At 33.9% G+C, this 15607-nt stretch overlaps 1 protein-coding gene across 2 annotated transcripts in view; it reads left to right on the top strand.

Annotated features, from left to right (window-relative positions):
• MNAT1 (MNAT1 component of CDK activating kinase) overlaps positions 1–15607 on the top strand; it is a 341857-nt gene that overhangs the window by 211697 nt on the left and 114553 nt on the right. Inside the window, exon 6 of one of the 2 annotated variants that reach the window (XM_044664869.1) lies at positions 8014–8139. The exons of the other annotated variant lie outside the window; for it this stretch is intronic. Within the exon in view, the coding sequence (XP_044520804.1) occupies positions 8014–8139 (126 nt within the window). The remainder of the gene's footprint in view (positions 1–8013; positions 8140–15607) is intronic. 2 annotated transcript variants of the gene reach the window in all.

Here is a 15607-nt window from a genome sequence, read left to right as displayed (position 1 = left end):
CCCTCCCCCCTTAATAAATATTTTTTCCTTTTTATCTTTATTCATTTAGAATATTTTTCCATGGTTACATGATACATGATTTTACCCTCCCCACTTATGGAGCTGACAAGCAGTTCCACTGAGTTATGCATATATCATTGTTTAAAACCTTTCTCCATGTTACTCATATTTGAAGTAGAGTGATCTTTTAACATCAAAACTCTAATCATATCCCCGTTGAAGCATGTGATCTATCATATGTTTTTCTTCTGCATTTTCTTTCTCTGGATGTGGATACCATTCTTTCTCATAGATTCCTTTGGATTGCCTTGGATCAATGCATTGTTACTAGTAGAGAAGTCCATTATGTTTAATTGTGCCACAGTGTATCAATCTCTGTGTACAATGTTTTCCTAGTTCTGCTCCTTTCACTCTGCATCAATTTCTGGAGGTCTTTCCAGTCCACATGGAATTCCTCCAATTCATTATTCCTTTCTGCATGATCAGTATTCCATCACCATCAGATACCACAATTTGTTTGGCCATTTCTCAATCGATGGACACCTTCTCATTTTCCAATTTTTTGCCACTACAAAGAGCACAGCTATAAATATTTTTGTACAAGTCTTTTTCCTCATTATCCCTTTGAGGTACAAACCCAGAAGTTGTATGGCTGGATCAAAGGGCAGACATTCTTTTAAAGCCCTTTGTGCATAATTACAAACTGCCTTCCAGAATGGTTGGACCAATTCACAACTCTACCAGCAGTATATTAGTGTCCTAATTTTTCCACATCCCTTCCAACATTTATCACTTTCTGTTGCTGCTGTATTGACCAGTCAGCTAGGTGTGAGGTGGTACCTCAGCATTGTTTTAATTTGTATTTTTCTAATCAGGAGGGATTTAGAACACTTTTTCATGTGCTTATTGATAGTTTTGATTTCTTTATGTGAAAACTGCCTATTCATGTCCCTTGACCATTTATCGATTTTGGAATGGCTTGATATTTTTTTTTTTTGTAAATTTGGCTTATATATATGTGTGTGTGTGTGTGTGTGTGTATATATATATGTATGTATGTATGTATGTATGTATGTATGTATGTATGTATATTTGGGAAATTAAACCTTTGTCAGAGAGTTAGAGAGTTTTGTTATAAAATTTTTTTTCAGGTTTTTTTTTTTTTTTTTTTTTGCTTTCCTTCTAATTTTGGTTGCATTGGTTTTGTTTGTACAGAACTTTTTGCTGTAATCAGAGTCATTCATTTTACATTTTGTAATGTTCTCTATCTCTTGCTTGGTTTAAAATTACTTCCTTTCCCACAGATCTGCCAGGTACACTATTCTATGTTCTCCTAATTTATTTATGATTTCACTCTTAAATATAAAGTCATTTACCTGTCTTGAATTTATTCTTGTATTACGTATAAGATATTGATCTAAACCTAATTTTTCTCATAGTTTTCCAATTTTCCCAGCAGTTTTTGTCAAATGGTGAGTTCTTGTCCAAAAGCTGGAATCTTTGGGTTTATCAAACACTATCTTGCCGAGGTCATTTACTCCTAGTTTATTCCATTGATCCACCCTTCTGTCTGTTAGCCATATAGTTTTGATGACCACTGTTCTATGGTACAGTTTAATATGTGGTACTACTGGGTTCCCATCCTTCCCATTTTTTTCATTATTTCCCTTGATATTCTTGATCTTTTGTTCTTTCAGATGAACTTTGTAATAACTTTTTCTAATTCTATAAAAAAGTTTTTTTGATAGTTTGATAGGTATGGCACTGAATAAGTAGATTAATTTGGGTAGGATTGTCATTTTTATTATCTTAGCTCATCCTACCCATGAACATTTAATGTTTTTCTAATTATTCAGAATTAGTTTTAATTGTGTGAAAAGTGTTTCATAGTCGTGCATATAATTCCTGTGTTTGTCTTGGCAGATAGATTGCTAAATATTTTATATTGCCTAGAGTGATTTTAAATGGAGTTTCTCTTTCTAACTCCTGCTGCTGAATTTTGTTGGAAATATACAGAAATGCCAAATATTTGTGTGGGTTTATCTTGTTCCCTGCAACTTTGTTAAAGTTGTTAATTATTTCTACTAGCCTTTCGGTTGATTTTTTTCCTAGGATTCTTTAAATATACTATTATATCATCTGCAAAGAGTGATAGTTTATTTTCCTCATTGCCTACTTTAATCCTTTCAATTTCCTTTTCTTTTCTAATTGCTGCTCCTAGTTTCTAGTACAATATTAAATTATAGAGGTGATAATGGGTATTCTTACTTGCTCCTGATCTTATTGGGAAGGCTTCTAACTTGTCCCCATTGCAGATGATACTTGCTGATGGTTTTAAATATATACTGTTTATTATTTTGAAGAATGACCCTTTATTCCTATACTTTCTAATGTTTTTAATAGGAATGGGTGTTGTATTTTGTCAAAGACCTTTTCTGCATCTATTGAGATAATGTGATTTCTATTGGTTTGATTGTTGATGCGGTCAATTATGTGAATGGTTTTCCTAAAAGTAAATCATCCTTGCATTCCTGGTATAAATCTCACCTGGTCATAGTGGATAATCCTTGTGATAACTTGCTCTAGTCTTTTTGCTAGTATTTTATTTAAGATTTTTGCATCTGTTCATTAAGGAGATTGGTCTGTAGTTTTCTTTCTCTGTTTTTGGTCTGTCTGGCTTTGGAATCAATATTGTATTTCCGTCATAAAAAGAATTTGGTAAAACACCTTTTTTGCTTGTTTTGTCAAATAGTTTGTATGATATTGGGATTAGTTGTTCTTTAAATGTGTGTAAATAGAATTATCTCATCCTCATTTATTGTTAGACTCTAGCCATCAGAAATAATGTCACCCCACCCAACTCAGCGGGGAGGGGAAGATCAGTTATCCACACATGACAATAAGTAACAAATCAAGAACAAGGGACTGCCCTTTGGGCAGTCCAAAACAGTGTTGAGACTGCCATTTGTCCACTTGAAATTGAAGGTGGATGCAGGAAGTGACGAAAGATGCTATCCTTTAAATATGATGGTAACTTCCTGTGGAGGCAGTTGGCACTTTGAACTTGGTGTAGAAGGATCTCTGGTGAGACCTCAGATAGCTTCCCTCTGAATTGTCACATGGGTAAGTTAGGATGACTTCCTTTCTCCTCCCTTGGCGTTTCTGGAGGCCCTCCCCTCAAGGAGACCTCTCTTGCCTCTCGAATTGCAAAAGGCCTTGTGGCTAGAAGCCTTGTTTAATTAACCTCAGTGCTCCTTTGCTGGGGCCTCTAAATTCTTACCTGGTCTGGACCTCTGGTGCGAGCCAGAGTTTCTCTCTCTCTATTTCCCTACTTTCAACCTTCCTAATTGTAAATAAACTTCTATAAAAGTCATCCTGACTTGGGTCTATTTTAATTTGAATCGAGTTAATCCGATTCCTGGTGACCATTCCTTAAATATCTAGTTTCCCCTCTTACAAATGTTAGATAAAATTCACTAGTGAATTGATCTGGCCCTGAGGATTTTTTCTTAGAAAGTTCCTTGATGGCTTATTCAGTTTCTTTTTCTGAGATAGGATTATTTAAGTATTCTATTTCCCCTTCTGTTAATCTAGGCAATTTATATTTTTGTAAATATTTACCTATTTCCCCTAGATTGCCATATTTATTGCCATATAATTGGGTACAATAGTTCTTAATAATTATCTTAATTTCTTCTTCTTTAGAGGTGAGATCACCCTATTTATTTTGATACTGTTAATTTGATTTATTTCTTTTTTAATTTTAGAATAACCAGTACTTTATTTTATTTGTTTTTTCAAAGTACCAGCTTCTAGTCTTATTTATTAGTTTAATAGTTCTTTTACTTATAATTTTATTAATTTCTCCTTTGATTTTTAGGGTTTCCAATTTAGTTTTTATCTGGGGATTTTTAATTTTCTCTTTGTAGTTTTTTAATTTGCATGCCCAATTCATTGACCTTTTCCTTCTCTATTTTGTTGCTATAGACACTTAGTGATTTAAATTTTCCTCTGAGTATTGCTTTGGGTGTATCCCATAGTTTTTGGTCTGTTGTCTCCCCCCTTAATAAATATTTTTTGATTTACATGTCGTAAATTTTTTTTGATGACATTCTTTACCATCTATTCTTTGGAGGTTTTTTGTTGCAGCCTACTTATGGTACCCATCATTTTCCTCATTGTGGTACTCATATTTAGCTCTTTAAGGCTGTGATGTCTCCCTATTTCAGTTCCACATAGTATCATCAGTAAAATATTGGTAATCAAAATAAAGATATTTGCTTTCATGGGAAGCTTTGAGGGTTAGTAAAAGAGTTTTATGTTTTAGAAAGCAATTCTGCCTGATCTAGTTTTCTTTTCAGTTATGGTTCATCTTTACTCTCTTCCTCATATATACATATTGTCATAAAGGTTCCATGGAGCATTCATGCAAATGCATGTTAAAATCTTTCCATTAGGCATTTTTCATCCACTTGGTTTTTTCTGCATGAATGGACAGGCCACATTCCTTTTAGTGATTACAGATAGCTTCTAAGAGGCTATGTGCATGTATTGATGTATGATTTAATCAACACACTAATTTCTTAACAGGTGCATTTGCGGGATCCCACCATACATAGGGAATTCCCATCCAGTCTGATATCTGTGACATTTCATTTATAATTTTTATATGTATAGTAAGGACATCCAACTCTTTAAAACTAGGATCAGAATTTGGAAAAAACCAAAAAGAACAATGTAAAGATATGGACTTAAGTCCAAAATGTAAAAAAAATGTAAAAAATGTAAAAAAGTAAAAAATGTAAAATATATCAACACTAACTATGATAATTTCATTCAGAAGTTTAGCCATTGTGAATTAATTGATACAACAAGGCAATTATCAGAGCCCAGAAAGTGTCTTAATCAACAAATGTGTTATTAATTTGCCAGATGGAGAGACCTAATGCAAGGCAACAATGAGTAAAGACCACATTTTTGCCCTTTCACAGTTAACTGAAAAACTGAGAGAATATTAGATCCTATAGTGCTTATTGTTTAATGGTCATGAAAAAGAATTTAATTTAGAACAAAAATCTCCTTTTAAAGCTCATTTACAGTAAGGTGCTTTCCATCCAGAAATCAAAATCCATTTAGAATTTATTAGAATACAAATATGATTTGGGTATTAACGAAGTTTTTGGATCAATCCTTTTCTTTTTTTCAATTATCTTGAAATATATATTCAATTCATAAAAGTAGTAAGTAGTTCTTGCTTCACAGAACTCATTCAAATGAGAATCTCTCCTTTAAAGTCAGTGTATCATGAAGCAACAAGGAGAAATTATAGTATATTTTTTGTATAATCTGGAGTTAATATAGGTTTTTGTGAGTTTCTTGTTTCACTTCCTGTTTTCTTCAGCTGCAAGTGATTACAATGGATTCTGTTTAACTGTTTAGCTCCTGAGCAATTTAAAATGTGTACTAGCATACAATTAAATGTAATAGATTTGGTTGGGGAACAATTATGGTTTTAATCTTTAGTTTTTAGTTTACCTCTTTTTATTAGTTGCTTTAATTGTTCATGTTTAAGTTACACTTAAGTTGGAACCTGACCTTCCTTTTGATTCTTAAAAGACAAGTTTTAATGTTGCTATTTCTAAAAAGTTTTTTTGAGTTAGTGTTTAGGGTTATTCTATTGAGCTAAGTTAGGGAGTGACAGCTTTTTGTTAGGTCTTTTGGTGGAAGAAGGGTGGTTTTCTTTTTCCATTGGTTGGGTTTGTGTATATACCAAAGCTCTCTATTTAAATTTTATAATTGAAAAGTCTTGGCATGAAGTATATGTCAGGATTTTAACTTTATATTGTTAGCACATATAATATAACCAATCAGGCAGAATCTTGCTTAGCATGCCTATGTATATTTAAACTGTACTATAATCCAATGTATTTCTTTAATGGTTTGGAAAAATTTTTTTCGAACAGTTTCTCTATGTATTAAAACATTTGCACTCTGAAAATTTCATAATGTCTAAAATTTTGTGTGAGCTACTATTATTGTCTAATATTGCTTGATTTTTATTAGAAATATTGTTTGCCAGATGGTTTGCCAAAAAAGCAGTTTAAAAATAATCTTTTTAATGTAATCATTATAAGTTTTTTAACGAGTATAACAGGCAATCTTATTAAAGTTTCTTTAAATATTAAACAAGTTAACTTAAAGTAATAAATGTAGGCCAGGGTGCCTTTCAAGGTAAAATGTCAAGCTCAGAGAATAAAATCACTTGAAAGCTGAATCTGCATTTTATACCTTCTCCAGAACCCATGCATTTGATGGAGTTTATTTTACTTTATTGGGGTATAAGCAGAGTCTCTGCTTAATTCTACTTTAATACTCACAAAAGCTTTTAGGCTATAAATTTTTGTGAGTAATATATCAGAATTGAGCACGTTAGAGGCAGAGGTGAAACTCTCATAAAGAAAATCCTGTACCTCAATACCAGATTTGTTTTCAACCTTTTAAGAGTTTTACCATTTATTAAATTTTGGCTTTTTTAACTCTTTGAAATACCTACACACTATAACCCTTTTTGATAAAGATTAAATCAGAATTTAGTTCTGGTCAAGGCTGGATTATCATCTTTTTAAAAAAAAATGTTTTATTGATGACCTTTAAAAAAAATCTCGTTGTCACTTCCAAATATCTTGTACCCTCATCAGAGAACCCTCTTTTTGAATAAACAAGTACATTTAAACCAAGAAAATGAACACAGTTGTCTATGTCTAAAAAAAAGTTTTCATTTTGTAGGGATAATTGGCCATTCTTTTTTTTTATTCAGAGATATTTTATTTTCCCAATTACATGTAATATTAACTTTCAACATATGTTTTCCAAAATTTCATATAATGAATATATTTAATGAGTAAATTTTTGAATAGGTTGATCCTTATGGCTTTGAAGATTTAGTGGCTGTTTTAGTGCTATCTGGGAGGGGATAAAGGAACTATCATATAGTGCCAAATATTATCTCATTTGATTCTCACTATAACCCTGAATTTTACAGTTGAGGAAACTGAGGCAAAACAGGTTAAGGGACTTGCTCAGTCACAGCTAGTAAATATCTGAGGCTGTATTCAAATTCAGGTCTTCCTGACTCTAGAGCAATAAACCCATTACTCCACCTGCTCTGGTTATTTCCCTGCTATCTCTTACCTTTATCTACCATTATTTCACTTTGTGAACATAGAAAAAGCACTTTCTGACTCATATTTCTATTCCTTTTTGACCTTCAACATCACAGGCACATGGAGAATCTGGATATGATTTAGGCTTTACTTTTAGCTCCCCGGCAGTTAAAGTTAGGGTACTTCAGAGTATAAATTGTAACTAGTCTTTTTAATAACAATTATTCTTTCTGTAATATATAAGGTATGCATGTCTTTGTATACAGATGTATGTTAATAGCTGTTCTGTTTTAGCCAAAATGTAAAAATTTAATTAACTATCATTTTGTTTCTGATTTTAAAAATTTGGCTGAAGTCCCTAAAAATGTTAGTAAAGAGGAGAAATATGCTGTGAGTTGCACCTACAATAGAACGATTGTGCAAAAATGTGTAAGGATCATTTCTGAACAGCCTCAGGTGAAATCAAATGTGAAACAATTTCAAACTGGTTTGAGTTCATAGGTAAAGAGAATTTGTCTTAGATAAACATCTGATCCAGGTTTTACTACTTTGTACTACTCTTTCTGTGATTAATTTACAGGTTTTTTATTTTAATAAATTTGGTAGCATTTGGGAGTTGGAATATGATCCTGTACAAGTATGGATTAAAAAAATCTTGTTTGCAGGTTATTCTGATTAATGAATCTCAATAGTATTTACTCATACTAATAATGTTAATATTTTCTATAAGGTATTATTCATAAAGAGAATATTATGTTATAGCAATGCTTATAAACAAGGATAACATAAGATTTTATGCCACTTTTCAAAAAAGTTTTTATTCATAATGTGCCTTAACTTTACATTACAGGAGAGTTCTGATCTGCCTGCAGCTTTGCTTTTAGCACAGCATAAAGATAGATCGACACAGCTGGAAATGCAACTAGAGAAAACTAAACCCGTAAAACCAGTGACTTTCTCCACAGGCATCAAAATGGTAAGCCTTTGGTTTTACTTGTTGTTTGAAAGGGACATTTATTCAGTGATCACAGTACTGTAAAATCTGAAACCGTATTAGCTTTTAAAAATTATATTCATCATCTAAAATAGAAAATAGATCTAAAAGGTTTAAGTGATTAAGAACAAATGTATCTAGAATGTGGTTACATAAGAACAATGAGTAAATATAGTTTAATAATTTAATTAAACTAGCAATTGATGCATATCTTCAGTATATTAAGTAGTTTTTAAGAGAAAATAGCATTATTTTTCCTGTGATAACTCAAAAGTGATTTTGAGGAGACTTGCAAAAATTCAGTGTTGATGCATTATGTATCTAGAATTTTAGAATCATGAGAAAAAGAGTGTTGTCTAACAGGAAAAGAGTGTTGTCTAATGAAAAGTCATTAAATGGGTTAGGGTTGTGATTTTTTTTTCTAGATAGTTATACTTTTTCAGTGTTGGTTTCCCCTTTCTGATTATTGGAAGAGCATGTTTAATTGCTATTTGTTATTCATTGTTAATAATATTTAAGTTGTTAATAACATGTTATTTTTTTAAGTTGCTGCTGTTATTTCTTCTAGCATATAATTGTAATTGTTTATTGATTAGTGTCTCAATTGTTATGTTCCCTCAATTTATATCTTTTCTTTCTCCATTAAATTATTATATTTTCACTGAAAGAAGAAAATGAAATATCAGAGTATCTAATTTGGACCTGTACTATTAAGGCATTCGAGACACCCTCTATGAAAGTTAGAGATGTGCTTCTAGGTTATTGAGGTTTTTTTCTTTATTGCTTAGCAGCTTATGTTTATAAAGGAATAATTTGGGTTCTAAACAAAGTTAATATTTACTTTTCCTTTTGGAATAGACCTGTAAAATGAGTTACTAGCAGATTAATTTAATCTAGATATTTAAAATATATATCTTTTTTGTATAAAAAATTTAGCTAGGCATATCAGTTAATTTACAATATTATATGTTTAATATTTAATCTTTTTGATATGATGGCTGTAAAGTATATGCCTTTGAAATTATGTACTTTTAAAAAAGCCTTAATGTTTAATTTTATTCTAATTTTATCATTTATCTTTAAATGATTGAAATGAGAAATTCATAGGCATTTTATTCAGTGGACCAGTTAAAGCCATACTATAGTCATTTAATTCTTTCTCTGACCCTACTCAAAAAATATTATTATAAACTTAATAACTAAACAGAAGTGACCAAACATATAAAATAAGGGATGAATCTTTTCATCAATTCTTAGCTTTTAAAAAGACAGAGTTAAACAAAATAACAATAAAAATCATTATTTTGTTTTCTTTCCTCTTGTCTTCTCTGAAATTCAACCATTTCCTATTTCCCTTTAAATAAAAATTGTGCTCACTTCTGGTTTGACTGATTTCATTCTGTTTGAGTCATATAAGTTTTTTCATGCTTCAGTTATTGTGTTTTCTTTTGTTTTGGCCTGAATTTGTGGGTTCATTGGTTTAATATGCTCCTGATATGGAAACTCTCTCTCTTTCTTGTAAATTCCAGTTCTAGAAAGTTCCAAAAGACCTGGGAGGGTAAGTGATATGCCCAAGGTTTTGCAGTGAAGATATTTCCAGGGCAGAATTTGAACCCATTTCTTCTGGACCATTATACCATACTGTTCGTTATTGTATTTTTGTTGCACCACAATATTCTATTACATTAATATAACTTTACTTACTCTATCCTCCAATTGTTGAACAGTTAATTGTTTTTTTTAATTAAATACTGGGAAAATTAGATAAGTCCATGGTTGAAAATGGAATGAGATCCACAGCCCACATTCCATTTTAATAGATTTTAACAAGATTGGCAGTCCAAATGTGAAAAGATTCATTTAAAAACTAAAAGAAATAACCAGATTTTATTTGTCTCAGTTATAGAGAGGAAATTATTCTTATCATTCAAGTAGAAGGTAATCACAATTTTCTGCCTCCCTTTTCATTTTTCCTCCCCTTTCCTCCCTTACCCCATCCCACCTTGGCTCCAAACTTCTATGCTTTATAGCTTTTGCAGCAAGACTTTTTTTGGCCAATCCTTGAACTTCTCTTCCTATTGTATTAGAAATGGGAAGTCAATCACACATGTGAGTGAAATTCCTTTTCTTTAACATAAAACTAATAATTCTTTATTGAGCATTCAGATAGTATCCCTTCCCTGGAACTGATAGGAAAGTGTAGACTTCCTTAGTATCTGGAAGGATTAGTTGCTGCTTAACGAAAGTCATCAATTACTGTCCTGTTTGGATCTTTTTCTTATTGTTGCTGTTCCTGTGCCCAAATAGCTAGGGTAATACTTAAATCTGCTCTTGTGAGTTAAAAACAGGCCATGTTAAAGGCCAGAAGCTTTGAATGTTCACTTGTCAGCCTAAGACTACAGCATATTATAATGGAGAGAACCTGTTACCTCCTCAGGCAGCCTATACACTTTTGGATTTCTCTGCTGGGAAGTTTTTCCTTATTCTGAGCCGTCTCTGTCTGCTTTTCTGTAATTTATAACCATTGCTCCTGATCTGCCCTTTGAGGTAGAGTAGAGTAGAGCAAGTACAATCCCTCTTTCACACAGAGAATCTTCAGGTACTTGAAGCAAGCTATTCTCTGCCTCCCTTAGATTTTCTTTTCCTGAAGCTAAAAAATATCACCAGTTCTTTCAGCTAGTCACATGTCTCTGAACAAATAATTGATATTTATATAATACCTTAGGTTTGCAAAACACTTTGCCTACATTATGTCATTTGATCTTTAGTAGAATCCTGTTAGGTAAGTAGTATAGGTATTATTATCCTTTTAAAATTATACAAGAGATGAAACTGAAGCACCAAGAAGTTTAATGACTTCCATAGTGTCAAAACAGCTAGTAAGTGTTGGTAGTGAATTAATTTCACTTAAATGTCTAAACTTTTCTGACCCTTAGCCCATAGACCATACTGCCTCTGATTGCTTTACCTTTTTTCCCTGCTTGATCATACCATTTTTTTGAATTTATAATCCACTGAAATTTCCAGCTTGAAAAACAAAGCTGCCATTGAAAAATGTCTCACCCATTTTGTATTTGTAAAATAGATGTTTTAATTTATTATGTCCATAGCCTCAGAACAATCATGTTTTTAACCTTTATGAATTGTACTTTTTGATATTTCAAAATAGTACATCTATACTTCACTTTATGCAATTGATAAGCTCTTAGAGAAATTTTGTTAAAATAGAACATGAGGGGGGCAGCTGGGTAGCTCAGTGGATTGAGAGTCAGACCTAGAGACAGGAGGTCCTAGGTTCAAATCCGGCCTCAGACACTTCCCAGCTGTGTGATCCTGGGCAAGTCACTTGACCCTCATTGTCCACCCTTACCACTCTTCCACCTAGGAGCCAATACACAGAAGTTAAGGGTTAAAAAAAAATAGAACATGAGGATTCCTTTAGTAAAGTGAAGTTTTTTTTCGTAATGTAAATAACTACCTTCTGATCGTTTTTATAATACTAAATTTTATTTTTCTTAGAGGATATTTGAATAGTTTTTTGAGTATGCGACTAGATAGTATAGATAAAATATTGGAATATATGGGTTCAATTCCTGTTTTAAAGATTTAATCTAAGTGACTCTCTTTTAAGTTAAACTCTCTTGAGTCTTGGCTTATTTATCTTCAAAATGGTGATACTAATAATACCTATACTACTTACCTCCCAGTGTCATTGTGTATTTATTTGTAAAGGAACAAGTTTAATGCTCACAAGTCAAATAAAATGTTAGTCATGAAAAGAATTCATAGACAATTGGGAAATAAAAAATTGATTTAGTTAAAGAACCCTACACTTTTGGAAAATATCTTAGGTAGAAAATGTGTATGTGTGCATTCATATGGTATATTTGAATATGTATGTCTTTATGTCTTTATATAAACATGTAAACTTAAAAGCAATGACAGATGTAAGAATAGGTAAAAGTAAGCATGAACTTAGGCTTTGGTTTCTTTATAGAATTTGAAATAACATTTGGGGAAAAAGAAACCCCTAATTCTTTTGGAGTTCAAAGAGATTTTAGTGATTATTTTTATTAAATATAGTTCAGACTTATAATTAGTTAGATAATACTTTTTAACTGGCCTAAGTTAGTGGAAATAAGCACTTATTAAGCTCCTATTATTGGATAGGAACTGGGAATAATCTAGTGAATAATTAACTGGGATAAACATTTCTGCCTAGTGACCTAGAGAATATCTTTAGCACCTCAACAGTGTATTTCCATTAGTACACTGAGCATAAGGAGTGTGAAGAAATTAATTCCTCACAAATTATCAAAATATGATATAATTACAAATAACATTTTAATTTTAATCTTTTTATATTAAATTCACTGTATTTTTATTATTTCTTTACTATAATATTATTTTTAGTTCTAGCAAAAGTTCAGAGCTGCTTCTGTTTTTGAAACTGTTTCTTTTATTACATATGAAATACTGTTATTAAATGTGGCTTACAGTCCAAATGGGAACCAAAAAAAATGCCTCCTTTACCTTTTAGAACTACATAGTACCTTAGCAGTATAATACCTTTGAAATTAGTCTTGTTAAGCTTTTTTCCCCTTTTAAAAGTTGTTGTCATGGACTTCCGGTTAAGATGGCGGCAGAGTAAGGAGCAGCTGCTCGATCTCTCCTGACCAAAGCATACAAGACCCCTCAAGGGGAAATAAAAACGAGTCCAGAAGAACGAAGGAACCCCACAACAGGGCGCAGCATTGAAGGTACGCAGAATCGGGGCATTTCCACGCTATAAAGGGGTGAAACAACTATCACTAAAATGCGAGAGGAAGAAGCCCCTCCCCCACCCCCCCCCACCGCACACCTCGCACAACGCCAACGCACAAGTGTGAAAACAGGACTGGGGCAACCAGATAATCACTGGCAACCCTGGGGCTTGCTTCAAGACGAGGGACCCCAGGTGGCTGGGGGGGGGGGCAGCGCACAGACTTTCCCCCAGCATCCACCTGGGTGAAGGCACCGCCTAGGGCCGGGACAAAGGCCCCTAAAACACCGCCTTTCCCAAGCTCTGAAGGCATCGCCTCAGGTGCGAATAAAGATCTCCAGCCCAAGGACTTTCACTACCTTCTGCAGGGGTGAAGGCAGTGCCCTAAGAGCATCTGCACAGGCAAAGGCAGTGCCCTAGGCTTGAATAACGATCTCCAGCCCAGGCTTGGACCTCCTGTGAGCACCCGATGCAGACCAGAGCGTGGCAGTGGAAGCAGCCCCAAAGACTCCTGAAGGAACCTCGGGCAGAGGGGCAGACTGGGAACTACCAGTAAGCCTGACCCCGAGGACAAGGAGTCCGGAGCCCCCAGGGAGCTTACAAGGCCCAGGCAGACCCTGAGTGCAAAGACAAAGCTGAAAAGGGGCGGGGCTAACAATGGCCAGCAATAAGGAAGCCCAGAAGAAAAAGACTATAAAGAGAAACTCTGGAACACTGGACAACTTCTACACAGAGAAAATCCAGACAACAGAGGAGGGAAAACAAAAATCCAAACCTCCCCCAAAAAATGAAAGCTGGTCACAAGCTATGGAAGAGTTTAAAAATGAAATGCTGAGGAAGATGGAAGAAATCTGGCAAGAAAATAATAGTTTAAAAGGCAGAATTTCGCAATTGGAAAGTGAGACAAGTCAACTGAAGACCAAAAATGACCAGATTGAAAAGGAAAACCAAAAAATTATAGCCGAAAAACCAAAACATTAAAAGCCGAAAACCAGTCCTTAAAGGCTAGAATCGAACAGTTAGAAACCAATGATCTCTCAAGACAACAAGAACAAATAAAACAAAGTCAAAAGACTGATAAAATAGAAGGAAACATGAAATATCTCAATGAGAGAGTGACAGACCAAGAAAACCGGTCTAGAAGAGACAACTTGAGAATCATTGGTCTTCCAGAAAAGGCAGAAATTAATAGAAACTTGGACTCCATACTTAAAGAAATTATTCAGCAAAATTGCCCTGAAGTTCTACAACAAGAGGGCAATATAGACATTGAAAGGATCCATAGAACACCCTCTACACTGGACCCAGAAAAGTCAACACCCAGAAATATAATAGCGAAATTGAAGAGCTTTCGAGTCAAAGAAAAAATCTTACAAGAAGCCAGAAAGAGACAATTCAAATATCAAGGAGCACCAATAAGGATCACACAGGATCTGGCAGCCTCAACGCTAAAAGACCGCAAGGCTTGGAATACAATATTCAGAAAGGCAAGAGAGCTGGGCCTTCAGCCACGAATCAACTACCCAGCGAAACTAACCATATACTTTCAGGGGAAAGTATGGGCATTCAACAAAATTGAAAAATTCCAAGTTTTTGCACAAAAGAGACCGGGATTAAATGGAAAGTTTGACACTCAACCACAAATATCAAGAGAAAGATGAAAAGGTAAATAAGAAACAGAGGGAAAAGAAAGAAAACTCATAGTCTTTTAAGCTTGACTCTTTAAGGGCACAAATAAGATCTAATTATCTGTATTACTAAGTGGAGAAATGCTATGTATAATTCTCTGTAGTGAACTCTATACACTATTATAATATTTACTGTTATAGCAACCAGAAGAATAATTCATAGGGAGAGGACAGGATACTAAATGGTCTAAGAAGACATAGGGGGGTCGGAAAGAGGGGGGGAATAGTAGGGGACACCAAGAAAAATCTGAGTAAATAAGAAAAATAAGATATTCTATTACACACAAAGAGGGCATGGAAAGGGGAGGGGATGAATAATATCATAAGAAGGAGAGGAAGAGAGCATAATCAAACCTTACTCTCAGTGTAATCAACCCGGAGAAGGAAGAGTAGCTTTATTATCGATCCGGATAAAAAACTCTATCTAACCCTACTGAGAAAGTCAGAAGGGATAAACCAAAGGGAGCAGGGGAGTGGGGAGGCCAAAAAAGGGAGGGGAGAAGATGGGGGAGGGAATTCATTTGGTCTTTAAAAAACATAAAGAGGGGAACAACAAGGGAGGGGGCAAAAAGGGAAGTCAATCAAGGGAGGGGATAAGGGATACCAGCTCAAAGCAAACCACTGGTTTAAAAGAAAATAGTGTAATAAGAAGGAGTGGGTCTAGGGGAGGATACAAAAATGTCAGTGAATACACAACTAACAATTGTAACTCTGAATGTGAACGGGATGAACTCGCTCATAAAACGGAAGCAAATAGCAGAGTGGATTAGAAACCAAAATCCTACCATAGGTTGTCTACAAGAAACACATATGAGGCGGGTAGACACACACAAGTTCAAGGTTAAGGGTATGAGCAAAATCTTTTGGGCATCAAATGAGAAAAAGAAGGCAGGAGTGGCTATCATGATCTCTGACAAAGCCAAAGTAAAAATAGATATGATTAAAAAAGACAGGGAAGGTCATTACATCCTGATTAAAGGCAGTATAAACAATGAGGAAA

The sequence above is a fragment of the Gracilinanus agilis genome, chromosome 2, assembly GCF_016433145.1.
Source record: "Gracilinanus agilis isolate LMUSP501 chromosome 2, AgileGrace, whole genome shotgun sequence".
Classification (NCBI taxonomy): Eukaryota; Metazoa; Chordata; class Mammalia; order Didelphimorphia; family Didelphidae; genus Gracilinanus; species Gracilinanus agilis.
The sequence above is the reverse complement of the archived record's forward strand: the minus strand, read 5'-3'. Positions and strand labels throughout refer to the sequence as shown.